Source organism: Antennarius striatus, chromosome 21 (genome assembly GCF_040054535.1).
Source record: "Antennarius striatus isolate MH-2024 chromosome 21, ASM4005453v1, whole genome shotgun sequence".
NCBI lineage: Eukaryota > Metazoa > Chordata > Actinopteri > Lophiiformes > Antennariidae > Antennarius > Antennarius striatus.
The window spans coordinates 13,838,799-13,852,481 of NC_090796.1; the positions used below are offsets into that span (position 1 = coordinate 13,838,799).

General features: G+C 39.1%; 1 protein-coding gene across 1 annotated transcript; it reads left to right on the forward strand.

Annotated features, from left to right (window-relative positions):
* Window positions 1–7,170: 7,170 nt before the first annotated feature.
* Window positions 7,171–13,434, forward strand: mfsd13a (major facilitator superfamily domain containing 13A). The gene is made up of 9 exons (XM_068305314.1): window positions 7,171–7,302; window positions 7,809–8,074; window positions 8,573–8,652; window positions 9,266–9,712; window positions 9,822–9,942; window positions 10,527–10,623; window positions 10,972–11,143; window positions 11,997–12,190; window positions 12,392–13,434. Exons 2-9 carry the CDS (start codon window positions 7,907–7,909, stop codon window positions 12,640–12,642), a joined length of 1,530 nt encoding a protein of 509 aa, XP_068161415.1. The 5' UTR covers window positions 7,171–7,302; window positions 7,809–7,906; the 3' UTR covers window positions 12,643–13,434.
* The last annotated feature ends 249 nt before the right edge of the window (window positions 13,435–13,683 follow it).

The following is a 13,683-nucleotide window of genomic DNA, read 5'->3' on the forward strand; positions in this document are numbered from 1 at the left end:
AAAATGAACATTTTCAGAACAAACATTCTTCTGCTTGAAGGGGAATCTCGGTTTACGGTAACTATTAGTAATATTCAATTGAGTTAGACTCTATGTTTGACTACTTAAATACTCTCCTTCTGATCTTCATTTGCCAGCGATCCATTCATCTGATCTACTTTAAGCTTCTCACGTGAGTTGCTGGGGGGCCAAACAAGTGCAGTTCGTCAATTTACATATGTGACACGCTGAATATTAATACATTGAGAATAAACAAGCAAACATCGCTCTTTACAAAATCTGGGGATTTGAAATATCGATGTTTGTGAAGTCATTGGTAAAGACTAGAGCAGTTCCCTGTGGCTCTGCCTGTGATAGATTGTGACTCACATTGGAACTGGGCAGTTGGCCTTTAGGGTCGACTGAAGCACCAACCAAACTTTTCCTGCCTTCTTCTGAGTCATCAACTTGTGAAAGATTACACACATCAGACACGGCCCAAGATGCAAGCTTGAAAATGACTGCTAACATGAGGGCAGTGGAAACAATGAGGATGCAGTGTACTTTACCTACATCAGTTAGCCTTGGTATCTGATGATAATGTCACGTGTTTAGACGTGTTTACGTGTGCAGTCACAATGCATCGAAATATTTTATTACTTTTTAGGGGAAAACGTGCACACTTTAAATGTGGTGCAGAAAACCTTGGACAGGTTCATCAGACAGCTTCTACCCCTCTTTTTTGACATGACATTTTAAAACCTCCATGATGTTGACGAACTTTGCTGATACAGTAGGTATGAACTTTCTTGCCTCCCTGACAGTAGGAGCAGGATATTACTGACAAGCATCTGCGTCCTAATTACAGCCAGTTAGCAAAAAGAGTAAAGTACCGTTAATCAAAAGACATCAAAAAACTTTTGACAGTTAAATATTGTGCCACTGGTGATGCGATATCAAAACACCGACCCCCATCTCTTAATTAGCCATGTGCACACTCGAACAGCATGATGGATAATCTAGAGATTAGGCCCCGCGCCATCAGCGCTATCTCCTCCTGGATGCTGTCTCTCTGTTTCCGTCGCTCTTCAAAGGGTCAACACTGTGGATCTCTCTCTGCTGTATTGTGACACTGGAAAATCCACGTCTTAATCTCCACGGCTGCCGCCGCTCATCACTCGCAGCGTTAAGCACAAGCTAATGACATGTTGGTTAGCAGTTTGGGTGCCAATCTCTGAAACCAACCCATAGGGTGACAAAGTGAGGGGAAGGTGAAGTTTGATGCTTCCTCGCCTTTATCCATCCATCCATCCATCCATCCATCCATCCATCCATCCATCCTTGTTTAAAGTCAAAACTAAATGGCGTTTCCACAGATTTACCATAGTAACTGAATATTAATCAATCAATGCAGAGCAGCTGAAGGCATTAAACCTGGAATGTACATTAACCACTATGAATTAATGGACTCTGGAATTCTGGTGCGTTCTGTGAGGACCTGGAAATGTAGCCTTGAGCCATTACCCTAGAGCAAAAAGGAGGGGAGGCTTGTGCACCTGATCCAGCATTGCTCCGCTGTGCCTCGGTGCCTTTTCCCATTCACGGTTTGATCATGTTCAATACTTGGCAGCAGATTTTATTTAAATCACAGCTTTATCCAAAATCCAAGCCCTGAGGCTTCACTGGCAGTCCAGGTCCGAATTATACAATTCACACATCTAGGGTAAACACTGGACAAAATGGGGACTTGAACAAGTTTGACATTGGATCGGCTGGCTACTTATCAATTCTAAGTTCCGTTTAAGATGCAGCAAAGATGAGGAAATAACACAAAGTCTTTGGTTTGGTTTAGTCAGCCACTGGCTTCATGAAAGACGCAGCAAACATTTTTTCAACACATGTGCATTTCTGTTGCTGATGCTGCATGTTCTGCAGGAGCGGGACAGTGTACCAACGATGTGCTGTTGTCTCATCGTTGAAAAGCTTGAAGCTACACGGAGGAAAGGTAAACACTGCTTTAATGACGGAACGACTGATGTGTCATGCATGATGTAAGGAGAGAGGAATCACACAAAAGCAGTGTGCACAGTTTCCTTTTACTTATAGCAACAACTGTATATCTCTTCGAGCATAGCCTGTGGTTTTGCAGATAAGATCTCCTGGGATGCTTAATCCTGATTTCATTGGTTGCCTTTGCCCCCTGATTCTGATGAACCAGCCTGAGATAGTGTGACTTAAGTTGGTTAAAAAAAAAGTAGCATGATTTAAACTATAGTTGAACATTTCACATTAATAATAATTTTAATTCTACTACTTCAAATTATTAAGCCTCTATATTTTTGAGAGAGATACGTACCGTACTTCCTCACAAATCTATCAATACAATTTTTTTCCCCCTTACCAACCTCTAACTTTTTATTGTTTATAGGGTATCTGCTTTATTACTCTTTGTATTTATCGTTTGTGCATGAATAATAATGCTACTATCAGCAGGTTGGGATATGAGTGAATAATTTTAAAAGCTGATATATTTAAAAGTTTTCATGACTCTTTAAGCTTTTTACAACAACCCACTTAAGACAAAAACAAAACCTTCCTCCGCTCTTACTCCCATCAGTTTAGATACACATCTACTTTCTCAGAAAGTCAAACAGATCATTCAGACTTAGCTGTGCTTTATTTAATATACCAGTGGTTACTGGTGAATTACTTACGTCATGGAGCAAGTAAGGGGCTTCAGGGCAAACCTAAGGATTAAAAAAAAAAAAAACACCAATTAAAATTAAACATTTAAATGTAGGGTCAAGCTTATAATTCCAAAGAGAAGCATCAGGGCAAAGCCGCTCTTAAATGGTGTGTCCACCCACCTCCCGATGCGCACCTGTCCGACCTGGACTGCAGCACCCACAGGCAAAACCACCTTTTTAACCACCTTTCCTCTAGTTAAGAGCAAAAAAAACACGGACGCCGAAAAAGTAGAAATAGATGGATCACGTCAGAAAAGCAACTCGATTAAGACTCACTGGCTGTTTTTTTTCCTGGAATCCACAAAATACTAAAAGACATACCGACCGTACTGTCCGCAGAGAGACACCGACTTTCTGCTGCAGTTAGTCCGCGCTCGCACGCACAAGTTTACCCCCGCCCCCTTGACACACACACACACACACACACACACACACACACACACACACACACACACACACACACACACACACACACACACACACACACACACACACACACACACACACAAGCATGATTTATACCCATGGGTTAAATCAGAAGGGTTTTAACTGGGTGCCTGCAGCTTTCAGTTCGGTTTCAAGGAATACATGTAACTCATTATTATTTAGTAGCATTATTAATTATTCGTTAAAACACGGATGATGTCAAGATGTAACAGCATCGGTGTTGAATTTACAGTAGGATCCTTGTCAGGGTTGTGACTGCCCTCTGCTGGACTAAGGATGGTACTACATCTCTCTTGAGAAGGCTGAATTGAGATATACTGTATTTGACTTGACTTTTCAACACGCTTGCGCAATGACGCGTAATTCATGCATGAAAATGGCAGAAAATATCATCAGACATATTGGGATTGGCTACTGATGCAGAATCTTGTTTGCATTTTGTTGCTATTTTCATTAATGCATCTTTTTAAAAACAACCCAATCAGAGATACTGTAGTCTCACTGATGTAAGGTGTAGGACGTAGGGAAACACACTGGATAAGTTGCTGGTTCATTGCAGGGCCACATAGTGGGTACTCACACTCAGTGTGAGTAACCTAAAACATAACCTACAAAAGAACAAGACAACTTAGTGTGACCAATTCACCTAACTTGTATGTTTTTGCATACGGGAGGAAGCCGGAGTACCCGGATAGAACTCCTGCAGACATGTGGACAACATGCAAACTCTGCATCAAAAGGCCCCAGGTGGAATTTAACCAAGGCTTGTGGATGACCCCTGTCAGAGTAGGGATGGCCATAGATTACTCGAAACAAATGCTCAGTTGTGTTCTGTAATTTATATTGGTGGAGGGCTTTCCCTTCTTAGTGGAAAATAGCGTACCATCAGATTGGAGACGGCCATGTTTATAACCGGATTTAACATAAATAAAGTTGTTGTAAAAACTGTGATCAATAAAGCTCTAGAAGCTCTCATTAAAATTCTAGGGATATAATCCTGAAGAAACCCAGGCTGATTTTCTGTAGTTTTATTTAAGGTGTCGTTACTCTCCTCAAGCTGTCCCACCTCAGCTCTTTGGACGACTGCATTAATTTCTTTCAGCTGGCATTGAAGATTTTGCACAGTGATCTTCAGGTTTTTGTTTTCGTAAATATGTTTCTTCTGAGCCTCCTGATGATCACTCACTGTATCCCTGAGGTTTTCAATTACTTCCTGTTTTTTCTTATTCAAACTTCTGAGATTGTCCTTATGTCCTTTAATTATTCTGTTCTCATCCCTCAGTTCCTTTATTTGAGATTGGTATTGCACTATATCACTAATCAATGAGTGTTTCTGTGTGGTTAAATTTCTCTCTGTTTCCTGAGTCCTTTGCAATTTTGTCTTTAGATTTTCATTTTCAGATTTTTGATTTTGACTTAGTACCTTAAGTTGGAGAATCTGACGGTTCAGGTCTTTGTGCTTCTCTTTCATCTTTTTTGCTAGTGCACATTCATTACTTTCACTTTGATTTATCAGTATTGGCTCTTTGGTTGAGCTTAGTACAGTGTTGTTTCTATCAAAAGTAGAGGTAGATTCTAATCTGGACCATTGTCTTCCTGCTAACCCATCCATTCGGCGTGTTTCCTCTGAATCATATTCAGGGTCTCCTTTTGGCATATATGTTTTGTTAAACATACTTTCAAAAAAAAGTAACCTTGCCAGTCCTATATATATGCCTTTTGATCTTGACATAAAAAGCACAAATTAGATCAGATAAAAGCTCCAATTAGATCAAAGCTTTGATCAATCATTTTCAAAGACAGGATGTCTTTTCGGATTAAAAATATACCTTGGCTATCTTGTTTTTTAGTTGTTCAGTTCTCCATTACTGGGCACTATATTATAATATTATTGGGTTTGTCCCTCTATTTGTTAGTTTGTTAGTTAGTTCATTAGTTAGTTACTTAGTTAGCTAGCTAGCTAGCTGGTTACTTATGAGCACTGTATTACCAAAGGAGAGTAGATCAAACCATTGATAGTACACACTGTGTTGTCAAAGGAGAGTACATCAAAGCACTGATCGTAACACACTGTACAATCAAAGGAGAGCAGATCAAAGCATTACTCTCAGTGTATACACTGCACGATCAAAAGGGAGTAAACCAATTAAAGGGAGAGTAGGTCAAATCCTTGATCAAAGCATTGATCTACTTTCTTTTGAGAGCAGATCAAAGCATTGATCTACACACTTTATGATCTAAGAAGAGTACATCCTTTGTACTAAGTGAATTATTGACTTTGTTTGCTTTCTGAGATTTTGTCAGATTTAATTTTTGTGAGTTGTTTATTCAACAGGTTTAGGCCTAGTTATGGCCAGGGAAATCAACTTTCTAAGAAGTATGGTCTATCTGTGAATCCATGACTTCACAGGTTGGCAGTTAGTTTTTCTCACAGAACTAGGTGGTTTGGGCAGGTTTTTCCCTTAATAAATCCCTTATTCCCTTAATGCCTTATTCCCCCAAGTTTCCCTCAATAAGTTATCATTTAAAAATTGCATTTTGTATTTACTTTATGGCTATTTAAACTTCATGTGGAAAAAATTGTCACTGTAACCTTAAGGTGTCGTTACTCTCAACTAAGACGTTGAGCGATAGCCAGATTAATAGTCAGCACTTGCAAGTCTTCTCAGAACTGGTTAAGACGTGTGCAACGATGCACGCCTATTGGACTGAATGGACGATTTAAAACAACATGCACCAAAATAAAATAAGTGAAATGCGACATGCAATGTATGAATTTGGTTGACAATGTGTTTGCAATGAGAGAGATGTTGTTGATTTAAGGGACGGAAAATTTACAAGCCAATGGCTTCTATCCGTCAACCCTTTTTTTTTTTTTTTTTTTCAGATGTTGTTGTTGATGTTCCAACACTGATGAAAGTGAAGTCTGCTGTAATAACATGTCTGGAAAGGCAAAAAATAAACCAAACTAAACTGAAGAAACTTTGGTTACTGCTGTCTATCATTGGCCTCAGTAAACAGCAACATATCTGTTTCTGATTGAAGCCAAACAAACAGCAAAGGATAAAGTGTGCCTCCATTCTTAATAATTAATACAGTAGTCTTTATAACTAGTAGCGTAAACTTGATAATCAGTAGTCTTTATAACTAGTAGTGTAAACTTGATAATCAGTAGTCTTTATAACTAGTAGTGTACACTTGATAATCAGTAGTCTTAATAACTAGTAGTGTAAACTTGATAATCAGTAGCCTTAATAACTAGTAGTGTAAACTTGATAATCAGTAGTCTTAATAACTAGTAGTGTACACTTGATAATCAGTAGTCTTAATAACTAGTAGTGTACACTTGATAATCAGTAGTCTTAATAACTAGTAGTGTAAACTTGATAATCAGTAGTCTTAATAACTAGTAGTGTAAACTTGATAATCAGTAGTCTTAATAACTAGTAGTGTACACTTGATAATCAGTAGTCTTAATAACTAGTAGTGTAAACTTGATAATCAGTAGTCTTAATAACTAGTAGTGTAAACTTGATAATCAGTAGTCTTAATAACTAGTAGTGTACACTTGATAATCAGTAGTCTTAGTAACTAGTAGGGTAAATTTGATAATCAATTGTCTTAATCCTCCAGCGTAAAAAAAAAAGAATTTATATAAAACCACTGAGTTAACAAAGATTGATGAAATTTGATTGATTGATTGATCGATTGATTGATTGATGATAACTTGAAGTGTAACTCTTGATAATCAGTTGCGTCTCCAGAGCAACGCCCTGACGTTTTCGTGTCTGACGTGTTGACGTGGCGATTCAGATTTGAGCCATCAAGGACCGAATTTAATAATCCTACTATGGCTACGCAATCTACTTTTTTTCTATCTACTTTATATTTTGGTTGGCTTCCCTTGATATTTTTACGTCATTCGTAACCAATACGGTGCTCATCTGTGTTCGTCGACCAATCAGAGGCAGAGTAGCGTTTTCAGTCCTTCAACGTAGTAGGATTCGGAATGTAGTGACTATCATGGTGATACATTTGCTACCTGGAAGCGGTTGATCCACTGCTAACCTGGTTATTTCCCCACGGACCAAATACAGTTTACTTGGTTGAACTGACAAATTTTTAGTAGGTAAGTACAATTTTTCGTTTTCGTTACGTACTTACGAATCTTGGACTAAGTGGCCTCACTCTCAATTAGACTTAGCAACATCGAGCCAGCTAATGCTAACACCTAGCTCGGCTAGCGAACGCTAATTAGCACCGACTGTCACAACGCGTAGTAATCGATCTGCGAAGCTGCTGTCAGAAGAATCAATAAGTACAACGAATGGAATATTTACTGCTGCTTGACTCACTAAATAGAACAAAGTTGTGTATTCAGTTGGGAAACGTCATTAATATGTTTGCTAAATGGCTGAAGAGTCACTGCCGGTGAAGAAGTAGCATAACCGTGTAATTGTTGAATGAAATGACTTCACCATGAAGGTGGCTCCCCTTAGATTACCGGTACTCAAGAGGAATACTCAGACATGGTAGTAAAACATGTTAGTACTATTTTGTCTGTTGTCTCCGCTGGTCTGGAAAATGACATCATGAATGTTTTAATTGGTTATTTATTTAATTTATAATTTGTAGGTTACGATGAGGTGGTGACCCTGAGGCAGCCAGGCCGTGAGATGATTGCAGCTTGGCACGGAGAGAACACAGATCAGAGTGACTGAAGCAGAAGAAGCATGGGCAGGAGCATCTGGGACTCTTTGAAAGGCTCTGTCTCAACTGCACTGCTCTACGGCTCCCTGGCCCTGTTTACCTCCATCCTACACAATGTGTTCCTTCTTTACTATGTGGAGACGTTTGTGTCCATCTACAAGATTGATAAAATCTCCTTCTGGGTGGGAGAGGTGAGTGTCTGATTTCACTTTGATAGGTAATTAATATTATTATTATTAATTCAAATGTAGATGGAAAAAAGGCCTGATTGACTAGTAAGTCACACAATGCCTTTATGTTATTATTATTTTGCTGGTAAAGACCACAGCAAAGGTATTATCTCACATGTTGTAAATACATGTGATGAAGCTGACATCCTATTTACCTATTTATCCTATTTGATATCATATTGCACATTATAAAAGATTCACAGACAGTAAATGATTCAAAGAATGCCTTGTGAGTCAAACAAAATGTGAAAAATTACGATTCCTGACATTGAATGCGTTTGTCAAATGACCGCTGGAGTTATCCTCTGTGTAAGTCCAGTCACAAACTATTCTTTGCATGTGAGTTTACCAAGCTTGGTATCTTTTTTTATTTATTGCCAGTAAGGTGTTGTCACTCTTCATTTTTGAATTTTAATTTCTTCTTTAATAATTATGGTATACGTTTTTGCTGTTCTCCAGACAGTGTTCCTGATATGGAACAGTCTGAATGATCCTCTGTTTGGCTGGCTGAGTGATCGCGCCTTTCTCAGCTCTCCCCAGTAAGTGACATTCTTTGTTTTGTTTCTTTCTCTTCATAATCAATTCTCAATGGTCAACTCTATTTAAAGATGTCACATATACATCTTAGAGTATGTAATGAGAGTCAGAGTTGTCATTAGAGAGATCGTCACCATGACTACTATCTTCACTAGTCTTTGTTTTATCATGCATGACAAATAGTAAAGTATCCAAGGTATGAAGTCTGACGCTCTGAGATTCTCACAGAGACAGCAACAAACAACAACAAGTTGGGGAGACGAGTGTTGGTGTTGCCTGGTGGGGGTTGCATCAGAAAGGGGACGTGCAGTGTTCGGATAGGGCGGCACGCGTTTGTGGACTAGTCCTCTTCTTCAACCGAACACTCCTACATTCACCAGCACACACCGGACAACAACCTGTCACGACATTTTATATATTCATGCACGCGGAACTGTGTCATCAAACACTTTAATGATTCACAGTCATGCTCATGGTGCATGGTAAACACGTCAGCAGATAAGAGCAACGGTCGTCAAACAGGAATCAGCAATTACAGTAGTGCTTACCTTTTGTATAATGATTTTGAAATTAGTGACATATAAATGAATAAAGTTTGTTTGTTTTTCCACCCAGGTCAGGCTCTCCCATCACAACTCCAGAGGTGGTTCTGAAGCGCCTTAAAGTCTTCTCCACGCATGGCCCCCTCTTTGCTCTCTCCTTCCTGGCCTTTTGGGTGGCGTGGGCCAGTCCAGGACTGCAGTTCTTGCTGTGCCTGTGTCTATACGACGGCTTCCTCACTCTGGTGGACCTCCACCACAGCGCCCTGCTGGCTGACCTCGCTGTGTCCGCCTCCGATCGCACACGCCTCAACTTTCACTGCTCTGTATTCAGTGCCCTGGGCTCATTCTCCGTATTTCTTTCTTATTCCTTCTGGGATAAGGAGGATTTCTACTCCTTCCGTTTCTTCTGCGTGACTCTGGCAGCTTTTTCTATCTTTGGGTTTTTATTAGTTTCTCAGTTGCTGCGGCATCATTTCCAGAAAGAAGTTTTGAGGCACAATGAAGCACAGACACTTAAAGAGTAAGGATTTTTTTAAGATGTGGAAAATACAGTGACTTTGATGGACATGTTTTTTGTCATTTTTTTCTTTATCTCACTTGTCTTTTTGTTGTCTTTTGCTTTGTCTCAGGTTGAGTGTTGGCCATGCTCCTCTTGTCCATCCAGACAAACCTGTCACTATCAAACAGTATCTCAAGCAGCTCTCCAAACACAGAAACTTCCTGTGGTTTGTAACGATGAACCTTCTTCAGGTGAGATGTAAATCACATTGGATGTGCTACGGGTGCTAGTAGAGATGAAGTGGAAGGAAATGTCTTTTTGAATTAGAGATCATAAAGTACAGAAAGTATTCAGACCTCATTAAATTTTGTTATATTGCAACCATTTGCTGAAATCGTTTAAGTATTTTTTTTTTCCTTGTAAATGTACACACCGCACCCCATATGGACAGAAAAACAAAGAATTGTTGACGTTTTTGCAGATTTATTAAAAAATGAAATTGAAATATCACAGCTATAAGTGTTCAAAGTACTGTTAGTCCTCAATATATGAACAGAATTGGTTCCGAGAGGCTGTTCTTAAGCTGTATTAGTTATTTATTACATTTCAATCTATAATTACCATTTGAGGTAATTTTAATGTCATTACTACTCCAAATATACAGCATGCAGTTGTTCATATATCCAAAAGTGTGTATCTTGAGGACTAGCTGTACACAATCATTATTTTAAACAATCCTTTGTTATACCAGTTGTTTCTTTTTATGTATTTTTTGTCTTCAGCTCTTGGTCCATGATGATTTTTACATTCTAGTCTCGTTTCTTTTCTCCTGAAGGTGTTTCACTGCCATTTCAACAGCAATTTCTTCCCTCTTTTCCTGGAGCATCTCCTGTCAGACAACATTTCTGCCTCTACGGGTTCAGTTTTACTCGGTAAGAGATGGCAGATAAAGTCACCTCCGCCCCTTGTACATAGAACCAGATCCACTGTAAGTAAACACAGTTTACACATCAACAGTCATGGCTGCGTTCTGAGCCAAAGGAAACACACAATCTGATTCTACCGGTAAAACAGGCTGAAGGTGTGTGAACTGACAACATTTAATCTAATGCTACGTAAACTTGTTAAATACTCATTTTAGTGTCCAGTAATTCAGTCTTAACTTGATTCAGTTTTGACAAGCAGTGAAATATCCCTCTTGAGTATGGACAAATGTTTTTGTATTTAAGGCTGAACAGATTCCTATTTTAATGCTGACATTGGCTTCTGCTTCCCCTCAGGCATCTCTTACATTGCCCCCCACCTAAACAACTTGTATTTCCTGACACTGTGCCAACGATATGGGGTTTACCAGGTTATCCGCTGGCTGTTTATGCTTAAACTGGGACTTAGTGTTGCTATGCTACTGGCAGGGGTTGACCACATTTACCTGCTGTGCATCTTCATTGCTAGGTACGGCCGTTCACATGTACCAGCGAATGCCTTTGGGATATGATGTGTGAAAATGTGCACGTTTGTTTGCTTATTTCTTTCTCAGAATTTGTTGTTTTCATTGCTGAACACGCAAATGTAACAAAACACGCATCCAGGGCCATTTTTTAAGGGTATCTTAAGAAACGGTTTCCGGTTAATGTGCAAAAAATATATTTATGCAGTCTGAAATCTTATTGGAATTTTTTTTTAAAAACTGTTAAACTTACCAAAACTTCTATCTGTTGACCACTGGTCCTTACAGGAAAGATTCCCACCATCCAAAAGCAACTTTTAAAACCAAAAACATTTTGAGCCTGGTTAATCATGTGACTTGAGGAAAAGGACTAGGTCAAGCAAAGGAATAGGAGAAGAAAGACAACAGGAAAGACAACAGATCAAACTACAGAATTGACAAATAAACAAACCCTGGTCTGTGCTTTTTTTACACAGTTGAATGTCAGTGAAATTTTATTTCTCTGGAGTTTTCAGCTCTCTTTCTTTATTGAAGTTATTCATATTTCATCACTATATCAGACAGGTTTTGATGCTATCGTCTCAGGAGCCAATAGAATTTATCCAGCAGTCTAAGTGAGGGTATCCACAAAGTCTTGAAATGTTTTCAGGTTAAATTTATTTTTTCAATGTCTAAAATTATCTTGATCCTTTCAGTTTAACAGTGCAGAATGGATGAGTGAGACTTTCAGTGGTGGCTGGACAGTCAGGATTCTTTCATCTTTAAGCTATCTGCTCCCCTAAAAAGCATTTACAAGCTTAGACTAAGTATTATTTAAAAGACTACAGCTGGAGCCTTGATGACTTGTCTTCCTTCTAGTAACCGGGTGTTTACAGAGGGAACATGCAAGCTGCTGAAACTGGTTATCTCTGACCTGGTGGACGAGGACTTTGTGGTCAACCGGCGTCAGCAAGCTGCCTCTGCTCTCCTCTTTGGAATGGTTGCCCTGCTAACCAAACCCGGCCAGACATTTGCCCCTCTCATTGGCACGTGGCTGTTGTGTGTGTACACAGGTATGTATAGACACAGACTGAGTCCTAAAAGGGAAAGAATATTTAGTACATGAAGTTAACAAGTTGGATTCCACACTACTGTGTTTTTTTTGCACGTTTTGCACGTTTTGATGTTTTACAGCAGGATGGGTTAATTTTTTTACAACCTCCCTTCAAATCTGACTCATGGAGTCCTGGTTTTTCTTTCTTCTGTTCCCCCAGGTTATGACATTTTTGACAGAGAACCTGTGAAGGATTCTGTGGTTTCTGCGCCTGATGTAGCCTTCAGTCCAGGAACCCCACCTCTCCGACTGGGATGTTTCTACATGTTGGTGTGTGTGCCTATCACCTGTGCCCTGCTGCAGCTGCTCGCCTGGTCTCGCTTCACTCTTCACGGCCGCAAGCTGCAAGGGATCAAGAGCCTCAGACACATGGCCCATCACGGCCAGCTAATCGATGTCAAGGCCATATGAACTTAAAAAAAAAAAAGAGAGACAGAGGGAGAGAGCTGACTTGCACACACATTTTTATAATGTTGACTTTAGAATCCTATTGATAATGGTTTAGTAGAAGAAGAAAGATACAGGAAGCTGCTCTGCATCTTCTGTGTACAAGAACATGAACCACACAACGTGGATTTATGGACAGTTTGAAAATGCACAGCGGGTTGTTAATCCCCACTGATAAGAACACAACATTTTAACATGAAAATTGCCTTATTTTTTATATTTAATATTAGCCTATATTTATATTTGAACAGATGACCAAAAGATAATGCAGAGTCAATCATTTGTGGGTGTACAAAGACCAACGGGAGAACGTTTCATTATGTTCATCATCATGTACTGGTCTGCAGTACATCCTAATGGGCCCTGCTGCTGACTGATAGCATGGAGTTAACATTGTAACAGTTTGGATTTTTAAAAAAAGTTGCTTTAATCCGATCCGAGCGCTATTGATCATTCACTGATCCTGCACTACTTGGATTAACCTTTAACTTCTCTATCTGTTGACACAGAATTTTCTGCCAGGCTGATGTTAAAAACTATTTTATGATACATTCAGTGTTGATGATCTCTCAGCCCAAAACTGCCATTTGTCTCATGTATTAAATTTCTTACTTTCTGTGAAATACTTGATGTACTGTAGTAACTGAAATTAGGGAATTCTGCTGGTAACCATTTCATCAGGTCCACTTTTGTATTTGTTTTCTGATATACAAAGAATGTGAAGCATTGCTTCAAATAAACCATCTATCTACTGTATATTGAGAGTTCAAATTCTGCTGTGGTTTTATAACATAACACATTAAAGAGCAAAAGAAGAAAAGTCACATTTCAGTTCACAAAACTGAAATGTTAAATTACCCTGGTGTCTTCCCGTAGTCTTGAATTTAACGCAAATGAATTAAGTATGGATTGACTTTGATATTCTTAAAAATTATATAAAGCAATAACAATGTGTTTATTGCAGAAAGTGCCCGCAGGTCACATGGTTTTTTTCTCACATTGTTA